Consider the following 24,100-nt stretch of genomic DNA (forward strand, 5'->3'; position numbering starts at 1 on the left):
CTTGCTTGCCTGCCTCTCCCCCATCCCTCGATCCCTCCTTTCCTTCCCTTTCTTTCCTTTTCTTCTCCTTTCTTCTTCTTTTTTCCTTTCTCCCTGTCTCTTTCCCCCACTTCCTTCTTGAGTTCATGTGGAATATTGCCAGAGGAGCCATGAGTCTTTCTCAGCACCTTTGGCCTTTAGAGCTTTTATTCTCTGCTTGTGATGAGTTCTTACAGAGAGCCATTCCTTCCTTCATTTCCGTCAATTATGAGGATTAGGCTCAATGAGCATTTTCTTTCCTTCTCTCCTCGCTTGGCATTTGATGCCTCTTTAGCACCTACACTTCATTGGGTTGCTTTGAGGTGGGCCTTGGGACAGAGGAAAGTGTGAACTCATCCTGGTGTGTTGCTTCCTTGGGGAGTAGGATGTGTCCTATTGCAGCAGTGCAATTCCCTAGACAAAGTGTAACGTCACCTGCACAGATTTCATGGCCTTCTAAGCAGACCTCATGTTGGACCCAACCACCTTATTTAAATGCTGTCTGTCTTCTCAGATCTCTGCTGACTCACAGTCATGGCTAGTAGTTGATTTGTGGAGTGATGGTCTGGTTTGTTGATTGGCAGTGTATAACACAATATTGTGCTGTACTCACTGTTCCTTTGGAAATGTGCCATATAGTCACATGAGTGTAGGCCAGGCCTGGGTTATTCCTTTTGACGCCCCACGGGCGTGCTTAGTAGCTTTTCAGAATTGACGTGTTGTGATTTGTGGGCATCATTCTTGAACCTGGTCATAGTTGTAGATGGAACTGCAGAGGGCCCAGCTGCCTATTGAGCTCTGCACCACTTTTTGTATGTGGCAAGAGGCTTCTAGGACTTTTCTCCCTTCTGTCACCAGCTCTGTTTGGTGAAAAAGCTCTGGACCAGAAGGTAAGAGAACCTGGGTCATAGCACTCTTGCTGCCACTTACGTTGAGAATTTGGACAGGCACTAACTTCTCTGGGTACTCATCTGGGTACCAGATGGCAAAGTGGACCATCTGAGGCATCTGTGATAATCCCATGAGATGTAACATGTGAAAGCATTTTGGGAGTCATGAAGTGCAAAAAGGATGTCAAAATAGGTCTGTGGGAGGCTATAGGATAGTTCCACTTAATTTTATATGGGGGCACATAGGTATTATTTGACCTATCTGAACAAAACAAAGTATGCTTTGCTGAAACTCCTAATCCACTAAATTGCCTAATGGGCTATCAGCTCAACTGCTTCAGTAGCCACATTCTCCTTGTGTCCTACCAGGAGCCTTGCCATTGGGACTTTTGTGCAATATTGTGTTGTGCAGTAGTGTTGGTTTCATTTGGGAGCTTATTAGAAATGAAGTATAGACCTGTGTCAGTATCTGTATTTTAACTGGATTCCCATGAGATAATATACACATTAACTAAACTGTTAGCGTTGATTTGGAACTCATTACCACGTAACTAAATGTGCCTGTCTTTTTAATATAAATGTGCACTACCTGTTTATTCACTGTTAGGTTTTTTTTTTTTTAACAGAAATAAGCATATAGCAAAATGTTCTGTATAAATGTTAGGCTTCTTAAGGCCTATTTTGATTATACACTGGAACCAGGGTGTTACTTTGAAGCACATTTTTGAGTTATTATTTAAGGGAATTGTATAAGGATTGTAATTGTATTTTTTCTGTTTCTTTACCACTCACCTATACTTAAAACTCCTGGAAATGAACATTGCCTGTATTTTTTTTTTTTTTTTTTTTTTACCATCATCTTCTAAAAACCAACTATCACCTCAGTACTAATACTTTGTCCCTCTCATGTGTGGCCATGTGTGACCATGTGCCCACCCTTTTCCTGGAACTCCTGCCACCTGCTTTCACAATGAACCTGCTCCTAATTTGGCCTCCGCTTTTGTTCTCCTGTGTGGGCTTCTCGCCCTGCATCTTCTGGAATGTTTGTGTTGCCCAAGGCTCTGCCCTTCTTCCCCCTCAGGTGCCTGTGGCAGTGCCTGCCTTCCCAGGGGTGATGGTCATTGGGTTTCACTGCCCTTTTCTTTTGCCTCTTTATACTGTATGGCTTCTGATGTCTATAAAATAAAATTTCACACTTTAGAAAGCTAAATCCTTCTCGATATACTTTCGGTATATTTTCTGCTGTTACCTCACACTCCCTTAACATGTCGTTGACATGTTTTTAGGGAAGATAAGCAAACCTCAGATTCCTTCATATAAAACTATGACAGCGATGTAGCAGGAAAAAAAGTAGGGCATGTTCGAGTATGTAATTTAGAGCTTAGGCAGATGTAGAAATGTTTCCTGTACTTTCTCTGTATTGATGGGCAGAGTTCTCAGTTCTCACAATAGGTCTTAGTTCTCATTTTCCATTTCTTAAAGTGTCCATGAAAACATTAAAACGTATGTCTTGAGTTACAAATATTTGTTACAAAATTGTAGTGGGTTCTAATCAAGATTTAAACATAATCAACACATTGCCTTTCATTGATAGGTCTTTTAAATTTTGTGTATATCAGTGATCAACTACTAAAACCCTTTGGTAAAAGACTGTTGGAATTACCATTGTCTCAAAGTATCTCTTTGCAATTACTTATGACTTACAAAGGGAAAAATGTGTAATAGGCAGATCTCCAATACTAAATGATTATCAATGAATGGGATAGACTGGCATTACGTAGCATTATGATATGTTTCTGGCCAAAAGTGCTTAATCTGGACCTAATCATGAGAAAGCAATTAGACATTCTAGAAGACCTCTGGCCTGACTTTAAAAATTCAGTGTTATGAATGAAAAAGATCCAACTCAGGGAAACTCCCAAAGGTACATCATGACCCAAATGCAATGCTTGGGTCTGGATGCAAAATGAATGCATGAATGAATAAATAGGCCCAATTGGAACAATCTGTATATTAAATGTTAGTTGGATTAGTTTGCTAGGGCTACCATAACCAGGTACCATTTCTGGTTTAAACAGCAGAAATGTATTTTTTCGCAATTCTGGAAGCTCTTAAAGATCTGTGATCAAGATGCCTGCAGGGTTGGTTTCTTCTAAGGTCTTCTCCTTGGCCTTCAGCCAGCTATCTTTTTTTTTTTTTTTTCCCTGTCCCTTTGTGTGATTCTGTCTGTCTGTACCCTATGACCCTGGTCGTATTAGTTTGGGATCCCCTTTAATGATACCATTTTAACTTAACTCCTTTAAAGACTTTTCCTTCAAATCCAGTAAGTCACATTCTGAGGTATGGGAGTTAGACCCCCAACATGCAAATTTAGGAGGAAAACAGTTCAATTCAGTTCAATTCGTAACAGATACTGGCTGAGTTTTAAATTGACCATGTTGAGGTTCTGAAGGATCTGATGTGTTTTCGCTAGATTTTAAGCTTTTAAGGATAAACTTTTCTAGAGTTCAATACCCTTTTACCTGCCACATAGCACTGAGCCACTGTTTATTAGATTGTTTATGAATTTGTACTGCAAACCTGTGACAAAGTGAAAGGGGAAGAAATTCTTTTGCTGCATGACAGTGGTTTGTTAGAGACGTTTTCTAATCATTGATTCAATCTCCTCCATCTCCCACCAAGATAAATAATAGTTTAGAAACACTTGAGTTGTACCTAGGCGATTTCTGGGGAAAGCATGAGGTAGAGTGACAGACCTTTGCAGGGGCCAGGCTGTCCTAAGGTGGATGAGTCGCTGTGACTAGAAAGGTTGCTTCAAAGGAGGCTAGCTGTAGGTAGAGCAGAATTCCCAGGCAGGTCCAATGTGTCCATTGCAGCTACTTCAGGTCAGCTCACCCTCTGAGGAAGGACACAGGATCGTCAGGGGAATTAAAGTGAGTGATGTCAGGTCTCTGACTTTGCAGTGCCCATTGGCAAGGCATTTCCTTCACTTCTGAGCATTCACACTGTCATTTTCTTGCTGGTTGATGTTGACTTTGAGTTGGAGGAATCTACCTTCTTTTCATTGTCTCTCATCTCAGTTTTAGAAGTAAAATCGCAGCCCCATGTTCTGTTTTTCCAGTTTCATAGAGATTTCATCTGGCCCATTTTTGATGGCAACAGGCCTTTGCCCAATTTTCTGTTGCGTTATTTGCATGTTCACATTGATTGCTTCTAAGAGCACTTTTAAAGTTAGGAACCTTGCCCTGCTATTTTATTTGTATATTTTTTCCTTAGGCTGTTTGTTTGATTTTTAACGTATATACTTACTTTATATTATAAAATCTTTTCTTACAGGTTTCTAGGTTATAAGTAATATTTTAAACCAGCTTCCCCATTTAGTATTAAATAAATCACTTTTTTGTGTGGTACTGAAGACTAATCTTGAGCCCTTTATTATTTTTTGAGATAGGATTTCATAGAGTTGCTCAGGCTGAGCTGGAACTTGTGAACCTTGTTTTTGTCTCCCAGAATGCTGGATTTACAGGCACGTGCCACTACACTAGTTGTGTGTTTTTCTAATATGATACTTTTTAGAATCAACCCCTCAATCTCTTTCTCTGTCTCTTTCTTTCTTTCGGTCTCTGTCTGTCTCTCTGATAAAAAGTAGGGAACCAATTTAATTTTTGGTGTTCAATTCTGGGAGTTCCAACTCATCAGTCAGTGTGACCCTCTGCCACTTAGACCAAATCTGCTGATTCAGTCTGTGGAGGAAATCTGATTAGCTCAGAGCTCAGAGATCCTTTTTATAGGATTCAGGTGTCCATCGCTGATTTCAAGTGAAAGGATACTGCTACCTAGTAAGCATGGCACTGCTAACTCTGTCCCAGGTTACACATCTCATTCAATCTTTACTGTCTCCCTTTTTTCTTTTTCTTTCTTTCTTTCTTTTGGTGAAAGAAAAAATAAGAGGTCATGTTTGTTATGGGCTAGTAGTAGAGTCCCTGCTACATCACCAGGTCTTTTTTATTTTTATTTTGAGACAGAGTCTCACTGAGTCACAAAGTTGCCCAGACTGGGATTGAATTTGTGATCCTCTTGCCTCATCTTCCCACAGCGCTGGGCTTACAGGCATATACTACCACACCTTGCAATAAAGCAAATTTCTTAAAACCACCATCACAATGTCATTATAGATCTCAAATAAATTATAGCAGTTCCTTAATAACTTGAGCTATTTATTCAGCATACATTTTACCCGTCTTCCTTTATTGTTTATATAGTTTTTCAGTTGTCTCATAACTGAGGGCCACAATTGCTTCATGTGTCTTGGTTTTCTTTTGATCTCTAGGTTTTCTTGCACTCTCAGCCTCATGTTCCTCTTTTCCTCTGAAAGGAAATGCAACATCACTTTTAAAATCATGGCTCTGTGTTCATTTTATGGTTCTACCACTTACTGTGTGAACCACTTAACCTGTCTGTGCGTAAGTTTCCTCGGTCAAAGGGCATTTACTTTTGGAAGGCATTGGAAGGTTGAAGTGCTGATGTCTGCAGGGTTCAGAATAGAGCCTGGGATAGCATAGACTTTTAGAAGTGCTAGCTGTGGACTTGAAGACAGACGGGTTGCTTAGAGTCCTGTCAAGAGTCCTGTGCTATGGAAGGGGTTAGAGGAAGGTTCAGACAAGGGAAAGATTGCAATCACTGGGATGCCTCTCCTAGCTGTACAGAGACTCCTTTTCTTCTTTGCTTCCTTCTAGGTTCTTGATTATGCTTCAGTTAGATGACGTTGATGCAGAGCAGAATTTGAAACTGGTATTAAGGTATTCAGTGGAAGTAACTTCTCCATTGTCCTTTCATTCCTGATGTTCTCTTCCTCTGTATGTTAAGTTTGCTATTCTCTCTCAGAAACTGTTTTAACTTTTTATGGCATTATCTGGGCTCTAACAACCTGTGATCTGCTAAGTAGAGCCTTTCAGCACTTTATAAATATGTCATATACTTTTTACATTCTTTTGTTCCCTACGAGGAGCACACATTCCAGTCTTCAGACTAATACAATCAGTTTTTATTCATTTAAGGAGCAATAGTAATTTGACTCTTGCTAATACGTAACAAATTATATTGGGAGCAGTAATTAACAATTGCAGCTGTTCCTAATTATACAGTAACCTTGATCTTTTTAAAAAATTAAGACAAGTTCTGTATATAGTACTCAAAAGTAATATTCTGCATAAGCATGTCTGCCTTCTGCTGAAACATGGGCATTTATGGATAATAATGCAAAATCAACAAGACTGTCATTGGTTTCTGTTATAGTGTTGTCCAGTGCCATGATTCATCAGAATGGCCCTAAACTAGCCTTACCAAATGGGGCACATCCTTCAGGGATTATAGTTAATTTCAAAATGACCTGGGCTCCAGTCATTTCTGGCTATGTGATTTATGAGTACTCATTTAAAACTATGAAACACCTTAGCTTTCTCATGTGGAAAATGAGATTTTAATTAGTCCTCACCTTAAATGATATTTAAATGAGATCAGTTATAAAGCCTTTCATCAGAATAAAAGGGAGCTGGGTATTACTGTTGCTATAACTAATAAACGATCCAATTTAAGACTTCACACCTATGATCCGTACCGTGAGTGGTATTCTGATCTTCTCCTAACATTTGTGTCCTGTGATAGCATGCATCAGCATATACTTTGTACTAGCTACTCATTGAAAAGTCTGTCATTCCCCTATGGAGCAGGGCCTCTAATTTATTTGGCATTTTCTCTGTTGGACCTGGCAGTGGCCTGGTACATTGCAGCTAGTGAGCAAGTAGAGCCTTATCATCTAAGGCAGTGATTCTCAGCTGAGGTTTGGGTGGGGGGTGGGGGTGAGTAGAGTTATTCCCTAGGGGATATTTGGCAATGTCTGGTGACATGTTTTTGATTGTCATAGCATGGTGGGGGGTAGGTTGCTACTGATGTCTAGCTAAAGAAGTTGCTAAACATTTACAGTGTGCCTGGCATTTCAACAAAGATGATCACTAGACCCTATAGCAAATGCTGAGAAACCCTAGTTGAAGGCAGCCTGACCACATGAGCTGTGACCTTGTGAAAAAGATATGAACAGTCTGTGTGGCCTGTAGTTTTCTCAACTTCGGAGGAAAAGAATCACGCTTCTCAAAAGGGTTGTTTGAAAAGAAAGGGAGATTGTGCATGTATATGGCTAGTGAAGATCTACTCAGATTCACTTCGATAATTGCGGCCATCCATCATCCCTTGACCAGCTTTCTGTGTTAGAGAAAGTCCCCTCAGTACAAGGCTCAGCTCTCCTAATCTGGGAGTGAAAGCCCAATTCTTGTCTCTTCATGCAGTCGGGACACAAGCGAGTGACCTAGACTTAGCCAGTCATGTGCTTACATGTGAGATATCAGCTGGGATGAGGGCAAGATGAGGATGCAGGTTATGGATGAAACTTCCATTTCATTTTACCTGAGAGGCAGTCAAGATGGCCTGCTTTTGTTGTGCAATCTAGATGGATTTCTTGTCAAGACATTCTCGGGTAGTTTTAGGTGCTGCTAGTAGATATTTGGCCTGAGTGATTTTCCAGCTCTCCTAATGAAATAGTGGTTATCGCATAGCGTTTTAAGAAATTATTTTTTTTCTTTAGCCTGTCACCTTCTGTTGCCTGTTCCAAATTTAGTGTACGTTGAACCTTCAATTCCATTCATATTCAGGATTAGAAATGTCACAAGATCCGGTTCTCAGCTGTTTTTAAGATTATCTAATTATTATCAACATTATCAGTTTAAGATTTACAGGATGCTTTCCCTTCATCCTAATTGGTTGCTGAGTAACTTTATGAACTAGATAGGGTAGAGTTTATTACCATTTTGTCAATTTTATGGATAAGGAAACAGAAGATTAGTGTGAAAGCCCAAAGTTACTATGTTAGCCGGACAGGTAGCACCTTCTCCTAAAGCTGCTGCCACCTGTTGATGTCAGTGTAATGTGTCTCAATAAAGAGTTAAGAATGTAAACAGAAAAAAAATGTCTATTTTAGGAAAGATTCATTCTGTCTCTTGTCAGTTTTATACTCTTGGGAACATTTGCTGGGATGTTAGCTTTCGCTTAATGACAGTGATAGTAGAGTCTGAAACCATATGCTTAAAGCCTATTTGGCATAACAGAACTTACAGTGAATACACTGCCATGCATTTCTTTTTTTTTTTTTTTTTTTTTTTTTTTTTTTTTTTTTTGGCTTTTTCATTTTTATCAGTACCAGGGATCGAACTCAAGACTGCCTGCTTGCAATGCAGGTGCTTATGCCGCTGAGCTAAATCCCCAGCCCATGCCATGCATTTCTTAACTGCTATACCCTGCTTTTTAATATCAGACCTTTAATGGCAGTGGTTTTACAGTAGCTTAATGTTTGTCTACAGCAGAGAATAGTCAGAGCTAACTAACATACGTCACAGCCTGCTGAGTTCTGATAAACTTGCCTGTTCCTCTGAAACGATCTGCTTTATAACTACCCAATGGATTAACATTTGTGGCGTCTGCTGCTTTACAAGTGAACTGTTGAGTGACAGGAACTTTTGAGGGTTGATTACACAGATACGTTGTGGTTTGAAGAATGCCTCACTTGGCATCTTGTTGTGTATTAGCTGATATCAATAACTTTTTGCGTTATTATTGTCTTTCATTTATTAGAATTTAAGGAAACTGACCTAAGGGATGAGTAACTTAGTTGTTTTAATAAAAACATTATTTTGGTAAACTTGATAAGTCTTTCTTCCTTTCCTCAAGTTAATGGAAACTCTGTGGTTTTAGGGAATTCCAAGCTTTTTTTTTGCAGTTACCAATTGTATCAGTCAAGGTTCACTTGCAGAGAATAGAATCCACTCTGGCTGGTTTAAACCAAGGGAGATTTATTACAGCATATTAAATGGCTTACAGGATTTGTTGGGAAGGTGAGGAAACACATTTGAAGTTGAGCTTTGAGGAATGACTTCCAGAAGCTCAAAGTAAACAGATTACCAAGGGTGTGGTAGCCTCCTGTGCAGCTAGGATACTGCCTGCTAAACAATGCATGTCTGAGGGCAGTGCTGCCATTCTTATGAAAGGACAGAAAGGAGATGCAGTAAACTCTAGACATTCCTTTTGATGGTGCTTTCTGGCAGAAATGTGGACCATAACTTACAAATCTCACTGTATTTCATTTGACTGATGGGCTTCATAGCTGCAAGGGAGTCTGGAAGCACAGTTTTAACTGTCCAGTCTCTACAGTGCAGGAGGCTAGAGAAGGAGAGTGGCTTCTTCCAGAAGCTAAGTTTTTAGGTTACACAAAAGGGTAACCTCTTACTGGGATTCAGGTTCACCTATGTGTGGTTCCTTAGGCACAAAGGACTATACAGGAATCTTTTGTTTTCTCATTTCATGCTTTTTTTTTTTTTGTCAGTGTTTGTTTGCTTGCACATATACACACTGTAGACTGCTAGTTTTTATCTCATATGTGAAATAATCGTGTGAGCCTGTGTTTTTCTGGACTCAAGACATTACAAGTTTGGGAAGGGGACTGGAGAAATACTGTTGAAGGAAAGCAGCATTGTATAGTTCATGATACAGGAGCAGAGGCAGTGACCTTGGATTCTAAGCTACTGGTTAAGCTCTTGGTGCTATGCTCATCCACACACATTTATAATTTTATAGGGAGCGTCTAAAACAGCAGTTCTCGTTGAGATTCCATTGATCTTTTACACACTTTGGGCTCTGAGAAAACCTAAAAGTCCCTTTAGGTGACTTGAACATGCAGCTGGAGCTCAGAGCTAAAGTCTTAATCAACCCCACATTATCTAAAGTTGTGATTGTTAAACTTTGTTTCAGGACTTGAAGGACTTGTTAAGCATAGACTACTGGACCCCACCCTACAATGTCTTCTGGACCCTACCAGTATCACTAGAGTTCCCAGGTGATACTGGTATTAGAAGTTCAGGCATCACACTTTCAGAATCACAGATCTGAAGAGAGCTACTGATTTTCATAGTAAATATCTGATTTTTTACTTATGTGGAAGACTCTGTGTGTGTGTGAATTGAACCCAAGGTCTTGTGCTTCTACCATGGAAGAATCAATATTCTTACCTTCTTGTTGCTTGTCCAGGCTGTAATCATCTGAAGAATAAGATTCCTTCTAGAAGATGAGGGTCTCACAGAGCTTCCCAGGTTTCTTTGCATTTGATTCTGCAAAGGAGGAACCTTTATGTTATATAGGTTTTCTTGTATTGTTCTCTCCTATCTTCTTTTAGATGTAACAACCATTTTGAGTGCATGCTTATGTCTGATTTGTTACAGTGGTGTTATATAGGTTTTCTTGTATTGTTATATAAGTTATATAGGTTTTCTTATATTGTTCTTTGCTGTCTTCTTTTAGATGTAACAACCATTTTGAGTGCATGGTTACATCTAATTTGTTACAGTACTAAGCCTGTAACTCCAGGATAAGAGAGCCAATTTACATTTCTCTAATGGCCAGCAAAGCTGAACATTTTTTCATGTATTTATTGAACATCTATACATCTTCTTATGAGAAGTCTGTTTGTTTTGGCTACCCGATTTTTTATTTATCATCAAGAAGTCAAATAAGAACATGCTGGGCAGCTGTGTCACAAAGGAACTATTCTACATTGTTGGTGTGAATGTAAGCCAGTACAATAGCTATGGAGATCAGTTTGAAGGTTATTCAAAAAAACTAAAACTAGAAATTCCATTTAGTGCAGTTGTGACTCTTCTAGGCCTCTTCCTAAATGAGTTAAAGTCATATTACACTTATATATACATACCTTTGGTTATAACAGTACAATTCACAATAGCTAAATCTTAGAAACCTGTATGCCCATCAGTAACTGAATGGATGAAGAAATTGTGGTATTTATTACTCTGCCATAAAAAAGATAAATTTGAGGCATTTATAGGTAAATGGATGCACCACGGGTCTGTGATGTTAAATGAAATAAATCAGATTTAATTATCACATGGTTTCTTTCATATGAGAAACCTGAAACGTAAATAAAGAGCAAAATAAAAGTTACTGTCTTAGTTGCTTTTTAGTCATTGGTGAGACAAAATACCTCAACCTAAGTTGGGAAAGGAAAGATTTATTTCTTACAGTTTTTGGAGGTTTCAGTCCACACTTAATTGGCTCCAAGGCAGGCGGGCATGGCTGGGCCGCATTCATGGTGGCTGCAAACAGCAAGCAGGAGCCTGCACAGAGTAAAACACACCTTCTCCCTGCCATTACATCACATCCTATATGGGTGGAGCACTGACACCATCAATCCAAGCACTAGACAATGAACCATCACAAATGCACAATGCAAACTCATGAGGCCTGGGGTCACAGACATAAACCATGACAGCTATATAATAGGAAGTAGGGAGATCTTTTTCATGAGAAGGGGAGCAAAGATGGAGAAGGGAGAGAGGAAAAAGGGATGAAAAAATAATTGAAGATTTTTTAAAAAATGAAAGAGCTTTTGCAATAGGAAGGGGAACAAGAGTTGGAGGGAGCAGGGAGGGAGGTGAAGGGGAAAACAAAAGAATTAAGATATATTAAGTACATGTACAAACTCTCCACAACAAATGTAATCATTATGTACTACATATGTGTACTAATAAAAAAGGAAAAAAAAAACAGTTTTAAAAATATAAATCTTTTCAGCAAGACCCTTACCGTTGACAGCTCTAACTCATATTAGAATGAGACAGCGTTAATTTGTCCTTAGAGGGATCTTTCTGATTCTTGTCACTGCATTTTTTTCTTCTCCCAATACTTTTTAAGTGCCAGTTATTGAAGTTGTGTTATGAACTGTTTTTTTTTTTTTTCTTGAGATGTACGTAGTGTTTTGCAAACACTATCAATGACCTAGTCACAATTGTGCATGTTGCCCCACTTGGGCAGCAGGAGGGAGATTTTTGTAGCTTAAGGAACACATGTGTGTAAGACATCAGCAACACAGCAGTAGCAGGCAGTCAAGCAGAGTGCAAAAGCAGCCTGTATCTTTATCGTTATAATCCTTGTGCACGTTGTTGTTACATATTTACATTCTTGATGCTGGCCTCACTGATGCAAGCATGGTTGTTTAGTGCTAAGTCATGGCTAAGTAACTGTATCGGGTTCTGTGCCTGTGCAAGACAGCATGGTCATGTCCTCAGGTGTACTCACATACCTTTGAGCTTTGACAGTCTGAGTGGTTCCCCACAAAACGGCTAGTGTTTTCCTTGTCAAAAGTGTTATATGTTGGCTGATTCTCAAGTTTTTGCCTTGTGGGACATACATTCAGAGAATTACTAAGAATTTTCATACAAAGCAGTGGTAGACTCCTCTCAATTTATGTACCAAAAACTAATGAATAATTTTTCCTCTGGTAAAACACCCTTCTCTCTTGCTCTCTTAACCTTGGGAGTGGCATGAAATGTTATTTGACTGAGTATAGAATTCTTTATTGTGTTGACTGAAATGAAATATTTCATAATCATCTGCAGTCATTCTTAGTGATTTACTATTTGTGTTTGAAAGCCAGTTCCTTGATGTAAAATTTTGATACAAAAATTTTATTTAATGTTGGATTGCGTCCTCAAAAATGCAAATTCAGAAGAGTAGCCATAAAAATAAGGCAATTAGATGCTAATAATAGTAGCTGTAAATATTTATGTGGTATTAGTATATGAAAAATACATATAGCAGTGATGGCCCTTATGGAAACAATCTAAAGTTTGATGACTCTTCTGAAACCCAAGAATAAACTAAGTCTAATAATTCCAGGCTTGTGTAATGTGAAGTGTGCATGCTGAGCAGCTGTTCTGAATTTATTATGAAGGGTGACTGCATTTCTGTGGCTTCCCCTTTTATAGCTCATAGAACTTCCTGAGTATTGGTTTTGCCAGCAGGTAGAATCCATTTACGTGCACATTCTGAACACTGGCTCTTCTCATTGCAAATTTTTGTTGTCTTCAATGAAGTTGTGGAAGTATTCTTCCTTTACAGCAGTTAACATTTAAGTAAGAAGAATTGGAACTAGATGTAGAAATGGAATTTCCAGGTGACAGCACACCATTTGATGAGTGGGGAATCAGTGGAATTAGTGCAGACATGAGCCAGGAAACTAGTAGTAACTCTTTTGAATCCACCGTCTATTGGCCCACAGTTACCTATGCTTAACTAAAAAGTATCCAGGACCTAATACACTTTTCAGTGGGCCTCAGAGAAATTCTGTATGGATCATTAACTGTTTACTACAACTTTAAGATCTGTTTTCAAGAAATAACATCTCATGAGGCTAGGAGAACAGAGGGAATGATTAGTTCTTCAGTGTTTCTTTGTTAAGTGTTTTTTGAGTACCATAAATTCACTTCACTTTTCTCCCAATTTCTCTCTTCTAAGGTATGAATCAGGTTACTCATCATTTAGATGTGGGTAAGAGCAACCATGATAGACTATCGTACAAACTCTTTGGATAAATAATACACATAATAATAGATACCATTTATCGAGTGCTTTAATTGTATAGTTTTATTAGTGCTATCCCTTTATGAATTATATCATCTTTCCAACTATCCCAAGTTTCCAGTTCTAAAAATGAGGAAAATGAGACTTGAGAAGTCAGAGGATCAAGGTCACACTCGCAAGAATCTTAAGAGGTCAGGCCTACACTCCATGCAAGGATGGTCTGCTATGAAATCCATGTTCTTACATATAGCAATAGATGGACACTATGAACAGGTAGTGGTAGGGGAATTGGAAGAGCCTTGATTTTTCTATGTGTGGTATATGATTTTCTGGGTTAAGTTAGGGTCACATTGAAGCTGCTTACAATGTAGTGCTGTAGGAGGTAAGAGACTTGGGACCTGAAGACTCAGAAGACATGAGGAAATAAATGACCCTTTTGAGCTTTGATTTCCCCTTCTGAAAAATGAGAGCAGTAACATATGTCCCACCTGACTCAATTTGTTGTGAGGACCTAAAGAATTTATAGTCATGCTTCAAAAACTATCAAGTTGTCTGCATTCTAGATGATGTTATTTGTGAATGTTGGTTACTCACTGTATATAGATTGTTTTCATTTGTGTTCTGTGCCCTAGATACTGGATAGGTTACAAAGGGAACACTTTGGTTTTTCTCACAGAGGTACACTTCTGAGTGATCACTGAATGAACATTTTGTGATCAGTAAAGCCTAGTGTAGGAATTTAAGGCAGGGAAAATTCACTGAGATAGCATGAGCCAGGAAAGGCCTTACCAAGTGCATGGCATAGTGAATGAAGGAGATTTATAAGGATGTGATATTCAGATAGAACAAGACCTGTTCATTGTTGGAAAAATACTTCTGCTTTAAAAAGCGAAATCAGTTGAGAACTTTAGGTACCACATGCTATTTTCTAAATATAACAATCCAAGATTCTGGATGAGATTCTTCCCATAGAGGAGAGAATTTCCCTGCCTTGACCTGGAGATCATGTTTTTTATAACTTCTACACTGGTAGTGTTCATTCCACCTACTTGACCCACACCAGAGGGAAAGCTCTTCAGAAACTTTCATATTAGCAATATCATTAATCTTGACTGAGTTAGTTAGTAGACTGTTTTTTCTTTCCTTATTGAATAGCAAGAAATACTGATTCATTCAGAGTTTTAAGAAGAAGAGTGCAAATTCATAATAGCGTAGGTGTTTGCAGGTACTCAGCTGAAATGAAAAGTTATCAGTCATGCTTTGGGAAACAAGGTGACCATCCAACTGGTTTCAGTTCTCCCATTTCAGTTATTAGTTAATAAAATTATTCATGATAGTGGTGGCCAAGGAGCACAGGCAGTTCCATATTTAGAGACAGAGAACCCATTGTCCAAAGATCTCAGCAGAGTCTTTACAAACACACAGAAGGGATTTAGAACAATTTGCATAAATCTCCCTGTGGATAGAGACATGGCTCCAGCTTTGGGGTGGTTCCAGGAGCCCCTCCTTGGCTATATCATGGGGTAACTCTGTGCTTGGTGAGAATTCAGTCTCATGATGGTTTTTGCCAGCAGGATTGGGTGATGGGATGCTGAATAAGCCCACTGTTTGGTTATAATAAGGGCTCTTTTGTGTTGGTCTGAGGCAGTCATGTTCAAGTTTGTCTTGCTTTTTCCCCAGTGATGTTTTTGGACTTTGTGGCCTAGAGAATTAAGCCTAATGCACATTCTGAGTTAATCTGTTAAATTTTATCAGAACTAAGCACAGTCTCTTGTATTTCCAGAAGTGGAGTCATACCTTTGGAGATTTCTGATTTATTAAATTAAAAGTTGGGAAGAGTATAGTTTCTTGGCATTCCCAGGTAGCTAAGTATACTTGCCTGATGTGGTGGAACTGTAGGAAGTAATTCCTTTAGGTTACTTAATGTGATTTGCCTAGTTCACTGACTTCTTTAAGAAATATGTTTCCTTGCATAATTAGCAAACAGGTTGTACTTTAATATTTAATATTCCCCTATGAAAGGACAGGACATACTTGGGAGTGTAGTTTAAAAATGCCAGGTGTTTGCGGATCTGTTCCAGCTTTTGTTTTTTCCTTCTAATAAATGATATGCATTAAACTAGATCTTAAGAGCTTTAACTACTGGTATCTTGTTCAGAGTGTTATCATTCTAGAAGCCACATGTTGAGCGTAATTTTAAATCTGGGGACTAATTTATGCACTGGGGCATTTTGGTACTTTAATTCAAAAGTGAAATCCACTAAATTCTAACCTGCAGTTTATTTTCCTTCAGTCTGCTAGCTTGATTTCTCAGCTTTATTCTAATAACATAAACATTTTTATGTTTATTTATAGGTGGCTTTAACTAAGAGAGCAGATCCAGCCGAGCTTAGAACAATATTTTTAAAGGTCAGTATAAAGAAATCTATTTTGTTTCTTATTTGGTTTGTGTTCTATAACTTTGAAAGATTATTTTCAAACAGGTTTTTGTTTCATTGTTAAATTTTTTAAAATTCCCCAAAGTGTCTTTATGTAGGACTTATGAAAAAGGTCCTTTACAATTCTGTTTTTTTTTAAATGTATAAGAAATACTTAGGCAGTTGTTTGAGCTGGCAACATGTTTTATATTTAAGTTTCTTTTTAACCAAAGAAGAGTCAACTGGGATTTTGTCTTGTGACTCATTTACCTGTTCAGGATTCATCTGTGAAGGATAATGATAATGAGTTTTCTCCTAAGAAGTTTAAAGGTGTTTTTAAAATCCTGTAATTCTCCATTCTCCAGGAGAGACTGTCCGTGATACTCTTTGCTAAAGGCTGCCCACGGTGGTTGAAATCATCATCATAACTATTATTGTTTTATTACACTAGTAGTGCCCTGTGGGAGGCCTCAGCATGAAAGACTACAGACACTAGAGCACAACAGATGTCATGCAAACTGATTTTCTTGACTTTTTTGACTTTTGTCTACTTTATATTGTTGGGCAATGAATGATCAAATCAGGAAAAATCTTCCTCTGGTTTATCACTGAAACATGTTTATGTTTTTAGCTGAAACAAAAGTACTCAAAAAAGAAAAGGCTACTTTTGTAAAGGTAATAAAAAAATATATGATTCTTTTCTAAACATTATGGAAAGGCGTCTGGGCTCAATAGAGAGAAGAATCAATCCAGAAATGAGAAAGGAGATATATACTGGCTGTGATGTAGGAAGTTATTGTTATTATTATTGTTACTATTTTATACTACTGGAAGTTGAATGTAGGGGCCTCTTGCATGCTAGGGAAGTACTCTATTGTCTATCTATCTATCTATCTATCTACATATATATATATGTCTCCAGCCCTTTTTATTTTGAGATAGCATCTTACTGAGTTGCCCAGGCTGGCTCTGAACTTTGGATCCTCATACTTCCGCCTCCTGAGACATGAGCCACTATGCCTTGTAGAGTTATTAATTCTGTGAACCTTACTTTCCTCAACAACATATTTTAGGACTTTGAAGATGGAAGGCTGAGGATGTGGCTCAGGTCACAGAAATAGTTCACGCCTGTCCTGTGCAGAGCTGTGGGTCTGCTATTGAGCACTCAAAAAAAAAGGAAAAAAGAGACATCAAGGAATTTGAAAACTGATAGGTTTGTGATTTATAGAATTATAACCAATTGATTTTAGTTTGGATATTTATATTGGCTACCTTATCCATTGCTGGGACAAAGTATCCAACACTCATAATGTATTTGGCTCAGGGTTTCAGAGCTATGAGTCCATGATCATCTGCATTCGGATGGCCAAAGGGTGTGGAGGAGCAAAGAAGGGCAGTGGGCTGGAAAGAAGAGAAACTGATGCAACCCGTGAGGTCATGCCTCATTACCCACCTTGGTGCATCTAGAAGTATGCCTAACCTGATTTCTCTCAATTCACTTGATTAGACAGTCATGATTAACAGTCATAATAATGGTATTCTGATTATGAGAATATGCAGTTTGTCCTTCAGAGATACGAACTGTTTATGAATAAGATTGTCGTGTCTGAGATTTGCTTTTAAGTAGTTCTGTTTTGGTGGATTGGGGAAAATGAATGATGATAATTTTTTTAATTGGAAGTAGGATATTTGGTTTATATACTTACTATTCTCTCAGTTTTGCAAATATTTGAACATTTTCATTATACCAAAGTTACAAAAACTTCTAAACATTCAATGAAGTAACTAATGCAAAGATGCCTGGTATCTGATAAGCATTACATATTGGTGGAGTAAACATGTAACATGAAATAATTCAAATATAGGAAGGATAATTAAATAAAAAGATACAAAACATGAATAATTTTCAGAGGAAGGAAGACAAGATAGATTTATAAGGAGGTTTAGCTTATATATTAAAGCAGGATTCTTTATAAATTTGCTGTTAGCCCAGAAGAGACAATATAGTATAGACATCCTAAGATAGAAAAGGATTCTGGATGACAGAAGTGCAGAGAAAAAGAAAAGCATTTATTTCTTCTTTAAATTAATACCTATCACTGTGCCTGTTGGGCCTAACTCCATTGGGATGAAGTGGCTGAAGGACCCATAAGTTGTAATATATATACATATAAAAAAAGTCTGGTGATTTTCTTAGACTCCTGTGCAATTCTGAAATTGTTCATTAAATTGTTCACTAACTGTTCACTAAAGACTGAGTAGGCTGCCAAGGATCCTAGCAAAGTGAGTAGAAGTTCACTAATTTGAAGTCGTAATTTTTCCTTGAAGTCAGAACACATTATTTCAGTTTAATAAGAGATACAAGCATCTTTCTGACAGAAAATGAGAACAGTGTAGAGGGTATCTGAATAAATGTTGCCCCTTTAATGCTCACTAGTGTCTTGGCATGATCCCTTGGAAGGACTTGAGTTAAAGGCAGTGTTACCTTTTGAGGCCACTGGGCAGCTGGAGAAGCCTGTTAAAATCTTAGTTTGGAATAATATGTCTTTGCCAGCTACTGTATCCACGGTGTCAGGGGGAAAGTCTGATTGGCCAAGGTAGACCAGGGAGGGCAGGAATTCATGTGGCGGGTGTTCTGACCTGAGGGTTGAGGGCAAAATCTTGGGGACTAGCTAGGGAGCTTTTGAGTGACAGTTACGTATGATTCAGAGGCTGTGGGAGTGAAGGAGAGGGAAATACCTGAGGAAAACAGCAACAGCAGTTTGATGATGGGATTGGGGATCTAGCAGAGGTTCTGGTGACCTCACTAGGTCTGGATAGTGAGGACCAATACAAATCCATCTTGAGATCTTTTGTTTATTATCTACTGCAGCTAGTATTGAGGGGAAGGGAATAAAGGGGAGCAAGGCTCAAAGGGGGCTGTCAGGCTGGACTTCGTAGTTAAGTATAAATCAGCAAGAAACATTCTGCAAATCTTTCTGCTCTGCTGATTTTTCAGATATGAAGTTTTTTTGATTTGATTTTCTTCTTAATAAAAATTCTGTTTCAAATAAGTAAGTCAAGTGTCTCTCTGCTAAAAAAGTAGAGAGAGGATTCTTCTGTAGCTTGGGAAAGATGGAAAGGGGTTCCGTTGTACCTAGTGCTCCAGGTGTGTGGGTACCAGAGGAGTTCAGTTCTGACACAGAGAGTGCCTGTGGAATTGGGCTAGATGCAGAAAGAGGGCTCCTGGAGGACTGAACTAGGTCCAGTTCAGGTTTTTTTACTATGTGTTTTTGAGAAAATCAGTTCTATTTTTTCTTTTTCTTTTTGAGATTGCCTACTGGATGTTAGATATGGTGTTAGATGTTGGGCATGTAATGATGCGTAAATTATTTCTTTAAACATGTCACTGTATATGTGTAAGAAAACAAAAAGCCATCTGTGAACAATAAGAATATATAGCATTAATTACCAAGAATATCATGTTGACCAATTACATCTTCCTGCTCCACAGACAAGATTTTGAGCTGTGCTTGAAGACAAATAGGTGTTTATCAGAGGGAGAAGGTAAAGGAGGGCATGGGAGCTAGGAAAAGAACAGTGTGGGCAAAGCCTCAGATGTGTCAGGTTCATGGAAGGAATAGTTAACAGCGTGTGCGGCCGGGGAATAGACTGGTAGGGAAGTTGGGACTTTGTGTAAATGTGCCAGGCTAAAGCGTTTGAGCTTTTTTGCAGGATTTTCTTTTGTGAAGTGGTGGCAAAAATTTTATTTGGATATGAAGTAGAAGCCTAAGTAGTCAGTTCATTTCTAACTTCAACATTGACAGGCCCTTCCCTTCCCTTCCCCTGCCCTCCTTTCCCCTCTTTCTTCTTCCTTCTCTTCCCTTCCTTTCCCTTCCCCTCCCTTTCCTTCTCCTTCTCATCCTTTTTCCCTTCCTTTTCTCACCTCATCTCCCCTCCCCCCCCTCCCCCTCTTCCCCTTCCTCCTTCCTCCCCTCCCCTCCCCTCCATTTTGCCTAGTGCTTTTGGTGTTGCTTTATGTTAATTTAAACATATGAATACTGAGTATTTACATTCAGTTTATGGTTTCAGCCAGGCACCATGAAACTCTGGTATGAGTAGGATAACCCAAAGAAGTATAAACAATGCCCTTGTCTCAAAGGAATTCAAATTTTGTACAGAACAAATTTACAAGTATCCAGCACATCAGAAAGAATGTAAGTCAGCATACTCAAAGGGTCTGCCTGTGTAGTTACAGCAGATACCACAGGAAACAGAAGAAGGATTGGTCGCCATTGTGGGCAGTGGTTATGGAAGGCTGGTGGAAAGAATGTAAGGAGCCCCCAGAGTGGAGAGATGAGGGCTGTGTGGAGTACAGGCTTAGAGACAGGTTTGGCAGAAAATGGCATCTCTCGGTCAAAGGATTCTTGTCTTTTTAAAACGTTTATTCAAATGCAGCTCTGTGCCAGGGATTCTGCTAAGTATTACAGAGTGCGGGTGACAAAACTGGAAAGGTAATTGGGAGTTTGGTGTGCCACTAAACAATAGGTAGCCATTGAGGGTTTTCTGAGTAATCCCATTATGGGAGGATGGGCATGAGATGGGACTGCAGCAAGGCCTTGAGGTAGGGCCCTTGGTCCTGATCCCATTGGAGGCTCTCAGAACTTGAATAAGGTGTGGCACCACGACCAGTGGGGAGTGGGCACGGAAGGAGTGTTTGATGAACATGATGAACATGATGAACATTTTAGAATGGATGAGAGCGAGAGAACAGGGACTGTGATCATCGTGTGCAGCCTGCATGCAAAGAGGTATCTGTAATAAGAACAGAAGTTGAGGCAAGAACCAGGGGAAGGATGGGGTGTGGATTGTTAAGAAGAAACCATATTTCTGATGCAGAAGATGGGAAAACAGGGTGAGGTGCTGGGCAAGAGAAGTGGGGAACTCTGCTGAGTTTAGTGAATTACTTGGATTCTTAGTCTGGCAGTGAAAGCATGATACTCACTGTAAAAGTTTTGAAGGCAAAGTTAAACAATTAGTTAATTCTTTGTTTGAAAAATGTTTACAATAAATCAGTTTATGTCATTAATGAAGATGTATAAAGAAAAGTAACTTTGTCTCAGTGTAGATAGATACAGGGCTCTATCTCTCCCTCTCCCCTCCTCTCTTTATCTCTCCTCCCCCACACCCTTTCTCTCATTAGGTGTCTTCATAAGGAGACAGGAGAAAAACTATTGTATTATATTTAATTTTCCCCTTACCTAATATATTCTGAATACCTTGTCCTATAATTGGATGTGTTTCTGTAGGCTTCTTAATGCAGTGTGATTTTCCTGCGTGTGGCTGCTTTACATAATTTAACCGTTCTCTGTGATTGTTGAGTTGTCCCCTCTGCTTTACTGTCATAACAATAGTGTAATAAACACCTTTGTATCTACATTTTTATGTGTAGCTCTTATTATTTTCATAGGAGAAATCCCCAGCAGTTTCATCATTGGGTAAAAGGATGGGTTAACAATAGATGAAGGCTTTTGATTGTTCTTGGTAGACTTCCTTTCATGAGGTTGTGTCAGTATATATTTTGGGTGGGAATGTGGAAGTGTACATTGAATTTGCACTTTAACAAATAGCAATATTTTAAAGTATCCATTTATGATTCTTAATTATATTTTTGACTTTATTATGACAGTTTTCAACATACAGAAAATAGAATAGTACAGTAACTCCTATGTAATCAGCATATAATTTAAATTAATATTTGTCATCTTAGTTTATATGTGTATACATTTTACTGACTCAATGTGTTAGGTATCATCGTAATGCATCTTAAATACTTTAGCATTCAGCTTCTTACATGATCTTAATGCCATTGTGCATTTAATAAAATGAACAGTAAGTCACTAATAACATAAATACTCAGTCCACATTCATTTTCTTAGTTATATTTTTGCTCACCCCTACAACAAGAAAGCAAGTTAAAGACTGGTTAGATGAAGTGAACTGGCATGCAGAGGGATTCCCAGTGGTTGGAAAAGAGACCAGAGTTTGCTCTTTAGCCCTGGGATGTGAATGAATGGCAGAAATCGGCAGCTGTATGAGTAGGTTCTGATCTGGCTGGTTCATAGTTCATGGACACTTGTCGTCAAGATGCATATAGTGAAGTGACAGGCTCCTTTTCTGCATCCCTGTCCTGATAGCTTCACTGATTGTGGTGTTTCATGGTAGTGACAGTATTATCCAAAGATATTCAAGGAATCCTAATATCCTTTCCATTTTGTAGGCATATGTTTAATTATATTAAAACTCCTGAAAAATAAGAGATGGAGACTTGAGATCACTTCAGGTCAGCTAGTCCCAAAGAAGGACTGAGTGATGTTCTAAAGATGTGAAATCTGTAAGAAATAGCCTCCCCCACCCCCTGGCCACCTTCTGTTCATTGCTTTAAGGAAGCAGAGCTACCTTATCCATCCTGAGTCCATGTTATTTTATCAGTCTAGAGGCCTTTGACATATTAAGTCACAAAACAGATTGCTTCAGCCTTGATAATAAGCTGGTATTGCAAACTGAAGAAAACTCTTTTCTGTGTTCAAGTTACTATATTGTTATATTTAAGAAATGACTGCTTAAAAGATCATCTCCAAACAGAAGAGGCCAGTAAAAGTTCTTAGTGTTCTTTTTTAAATGTAAACCATTAAAGTATAGATGAGGTGCACAGGTCCGCATGTACAGCTGCACAAATGTTTACAGGGGAGGTGCACCGCAGAACCAGCACCCCAAATACCTCTGACGCCCCTCTGATCAGCATATACCCTCTCAAGGAAGCCAGTTGTCTGACTTCTCTCACCAGGCTTTACTTTTTCCACTCTTTAAAATGTGATCATAAAGTGTATGTTTTTCTGTTAGCTTGTGTGATTGCTCTCACTCTCTCTCTTCCTTTTTCTTGCTCTTGTTCTGTCTCTCTTTCTGGTTTTTTTTTTTTTTTTTTTTTTTTTTTTTTTGCTTCTGTACTGTAAGTTGAACCCAGGACCTTGAAACATATTAGGCGAGTGCTCAGCAATTTCTTTTCTAGGAATCTAACTTTCTGAAGTTGCAAGTATCAGACAGATGTTACACACAAAGATGGCTATCTTCAGTTCACTTAAAATATTAAAACCTGGAAAAATCTAATTGTTGACTACTAGGAAAAAAGTTAAATTGTGTTTTAAAAACTATCCTAAGGAAACAGGTATAACTCTTAAATCATAAGATTGTTGTAATTAGTATGGGCATATCCTTTATATTTCAAACTTGTTTTGCCTCAGGAAAATCAAAATATATTTTTTTACATGTTGAAAAGCTATATTAAATGCTAACTGATGATAAAAATAATGAGCTATCTTTTTGTGCACTATGCTAAAAAAATGCTGATTAAAAACAGTAAAACACTAGCACTCCACAGATCTCCCCCTTGGCTGGTCCTGACAGAAAGCCCTTGATTACATCCTTGCCCTGGTACTGTACCAGTGTCGCTGTCACTCAGTGGGACACAGGAAGATAATAACGTAGAATACTTACAAAATGCTAATTGTGTGTACTGCATTGTGGATAATGTATTAAATTACTATGTCATTTATTTTAGTAAAACTTCGTGAAGCCAGTAATATCATTGCACCCATTTTTCACATGAAGAATCTGAGTCCCCCTGACAACCTTAGTTATTTACACAAAGCCATTGAAGTAGTAGGAGGCAAAGCCCAGCCCAAGACTGCAATGCTGATTACTTAGTCTGTGTTGAGATTGAAGTGTAGAAATGACAGGTGGCTTTTTAAAAAATAATTCTAATCAGACTTAACTCTAGGGTTACAGAGGAGGGCAAGATGCCATTCTCACACCTCACTTCTATGTGGATCCCCCTTACTGTGACTGTTAAGCCTGCTATCCCTGTTCTTGTAGCTGCTCTGTCCTCTCCTCCCTGTTTTACCTTGGAATGTGGAGATCCTGTCCTCCTCTGCAGGATGCCACATCATCCTTGCACTGTTTCCTAGCATTTTCCACAGCCCTTGGAGCCTCACAGGACAGGAGTCAGTATGCTCCATCTTTCTGGAGTTGGAACATGCCCCATCGAAAGCAGCACTATCAGGACACTGTTAAGTGTCATGTACACAAACCACGTCTGATTTTCTGTGTGACTCTAGAAGGGAACATTAACTTGGACAGCAGTCCTACCTATTTCCAGGAAATCCCACAAGATACCATAGCTCACTCAGTTCCTTTCCAGCTTAGCTCGTCATCCCTTTTGCAGCTTGTGTACCTCCATGGCTGCTGTTGAAAGACAAAACCTAG

At 38.7% G+C, this 24,100-nt stretch overlaps 1 protein-coding gene across 2 annotated transcripts in view; it reads left to right on the plus strand.

Moving 5' to 3' along the window:
* Slc25a13 (solute carrier family 25 member 13) overlaps nt 1-24,100 on the plus strand; it is a 169,296-nt gene that overhangs the window by 11,153 nt on the left and 134,043 nt on the right. For both annotated transcript variants that reach the window (XM_003475007.5, XM_063242426.1), the window contains exon 2: nt 15,738-15,791. In XM_003475007.5, the coding sequence (XP_003475055.3) occupies nt 15,738-15,791 (54 nt within the window). The remainder of the gene's footprint in view (nt 1-15,737; nt 15,792-24,100) is intronic.

Source organism: Cavia porcellus, unplaced genomic scaffold, assembly GCF_034190915.1.
Source record: "Cavia porcellus strain 051 isolate PalLab524CR breed Dunkin Hartley unplaced genomic scaffold, mCavPor4.1 scaffold_2, whole genome shotgun sequence".
Taxonomy (NCBI): Eukaryota; Metazoa; Chordata; class Mammalia; order Rodentia; family Caviidae; genus Cavia; species Cavia porcellus.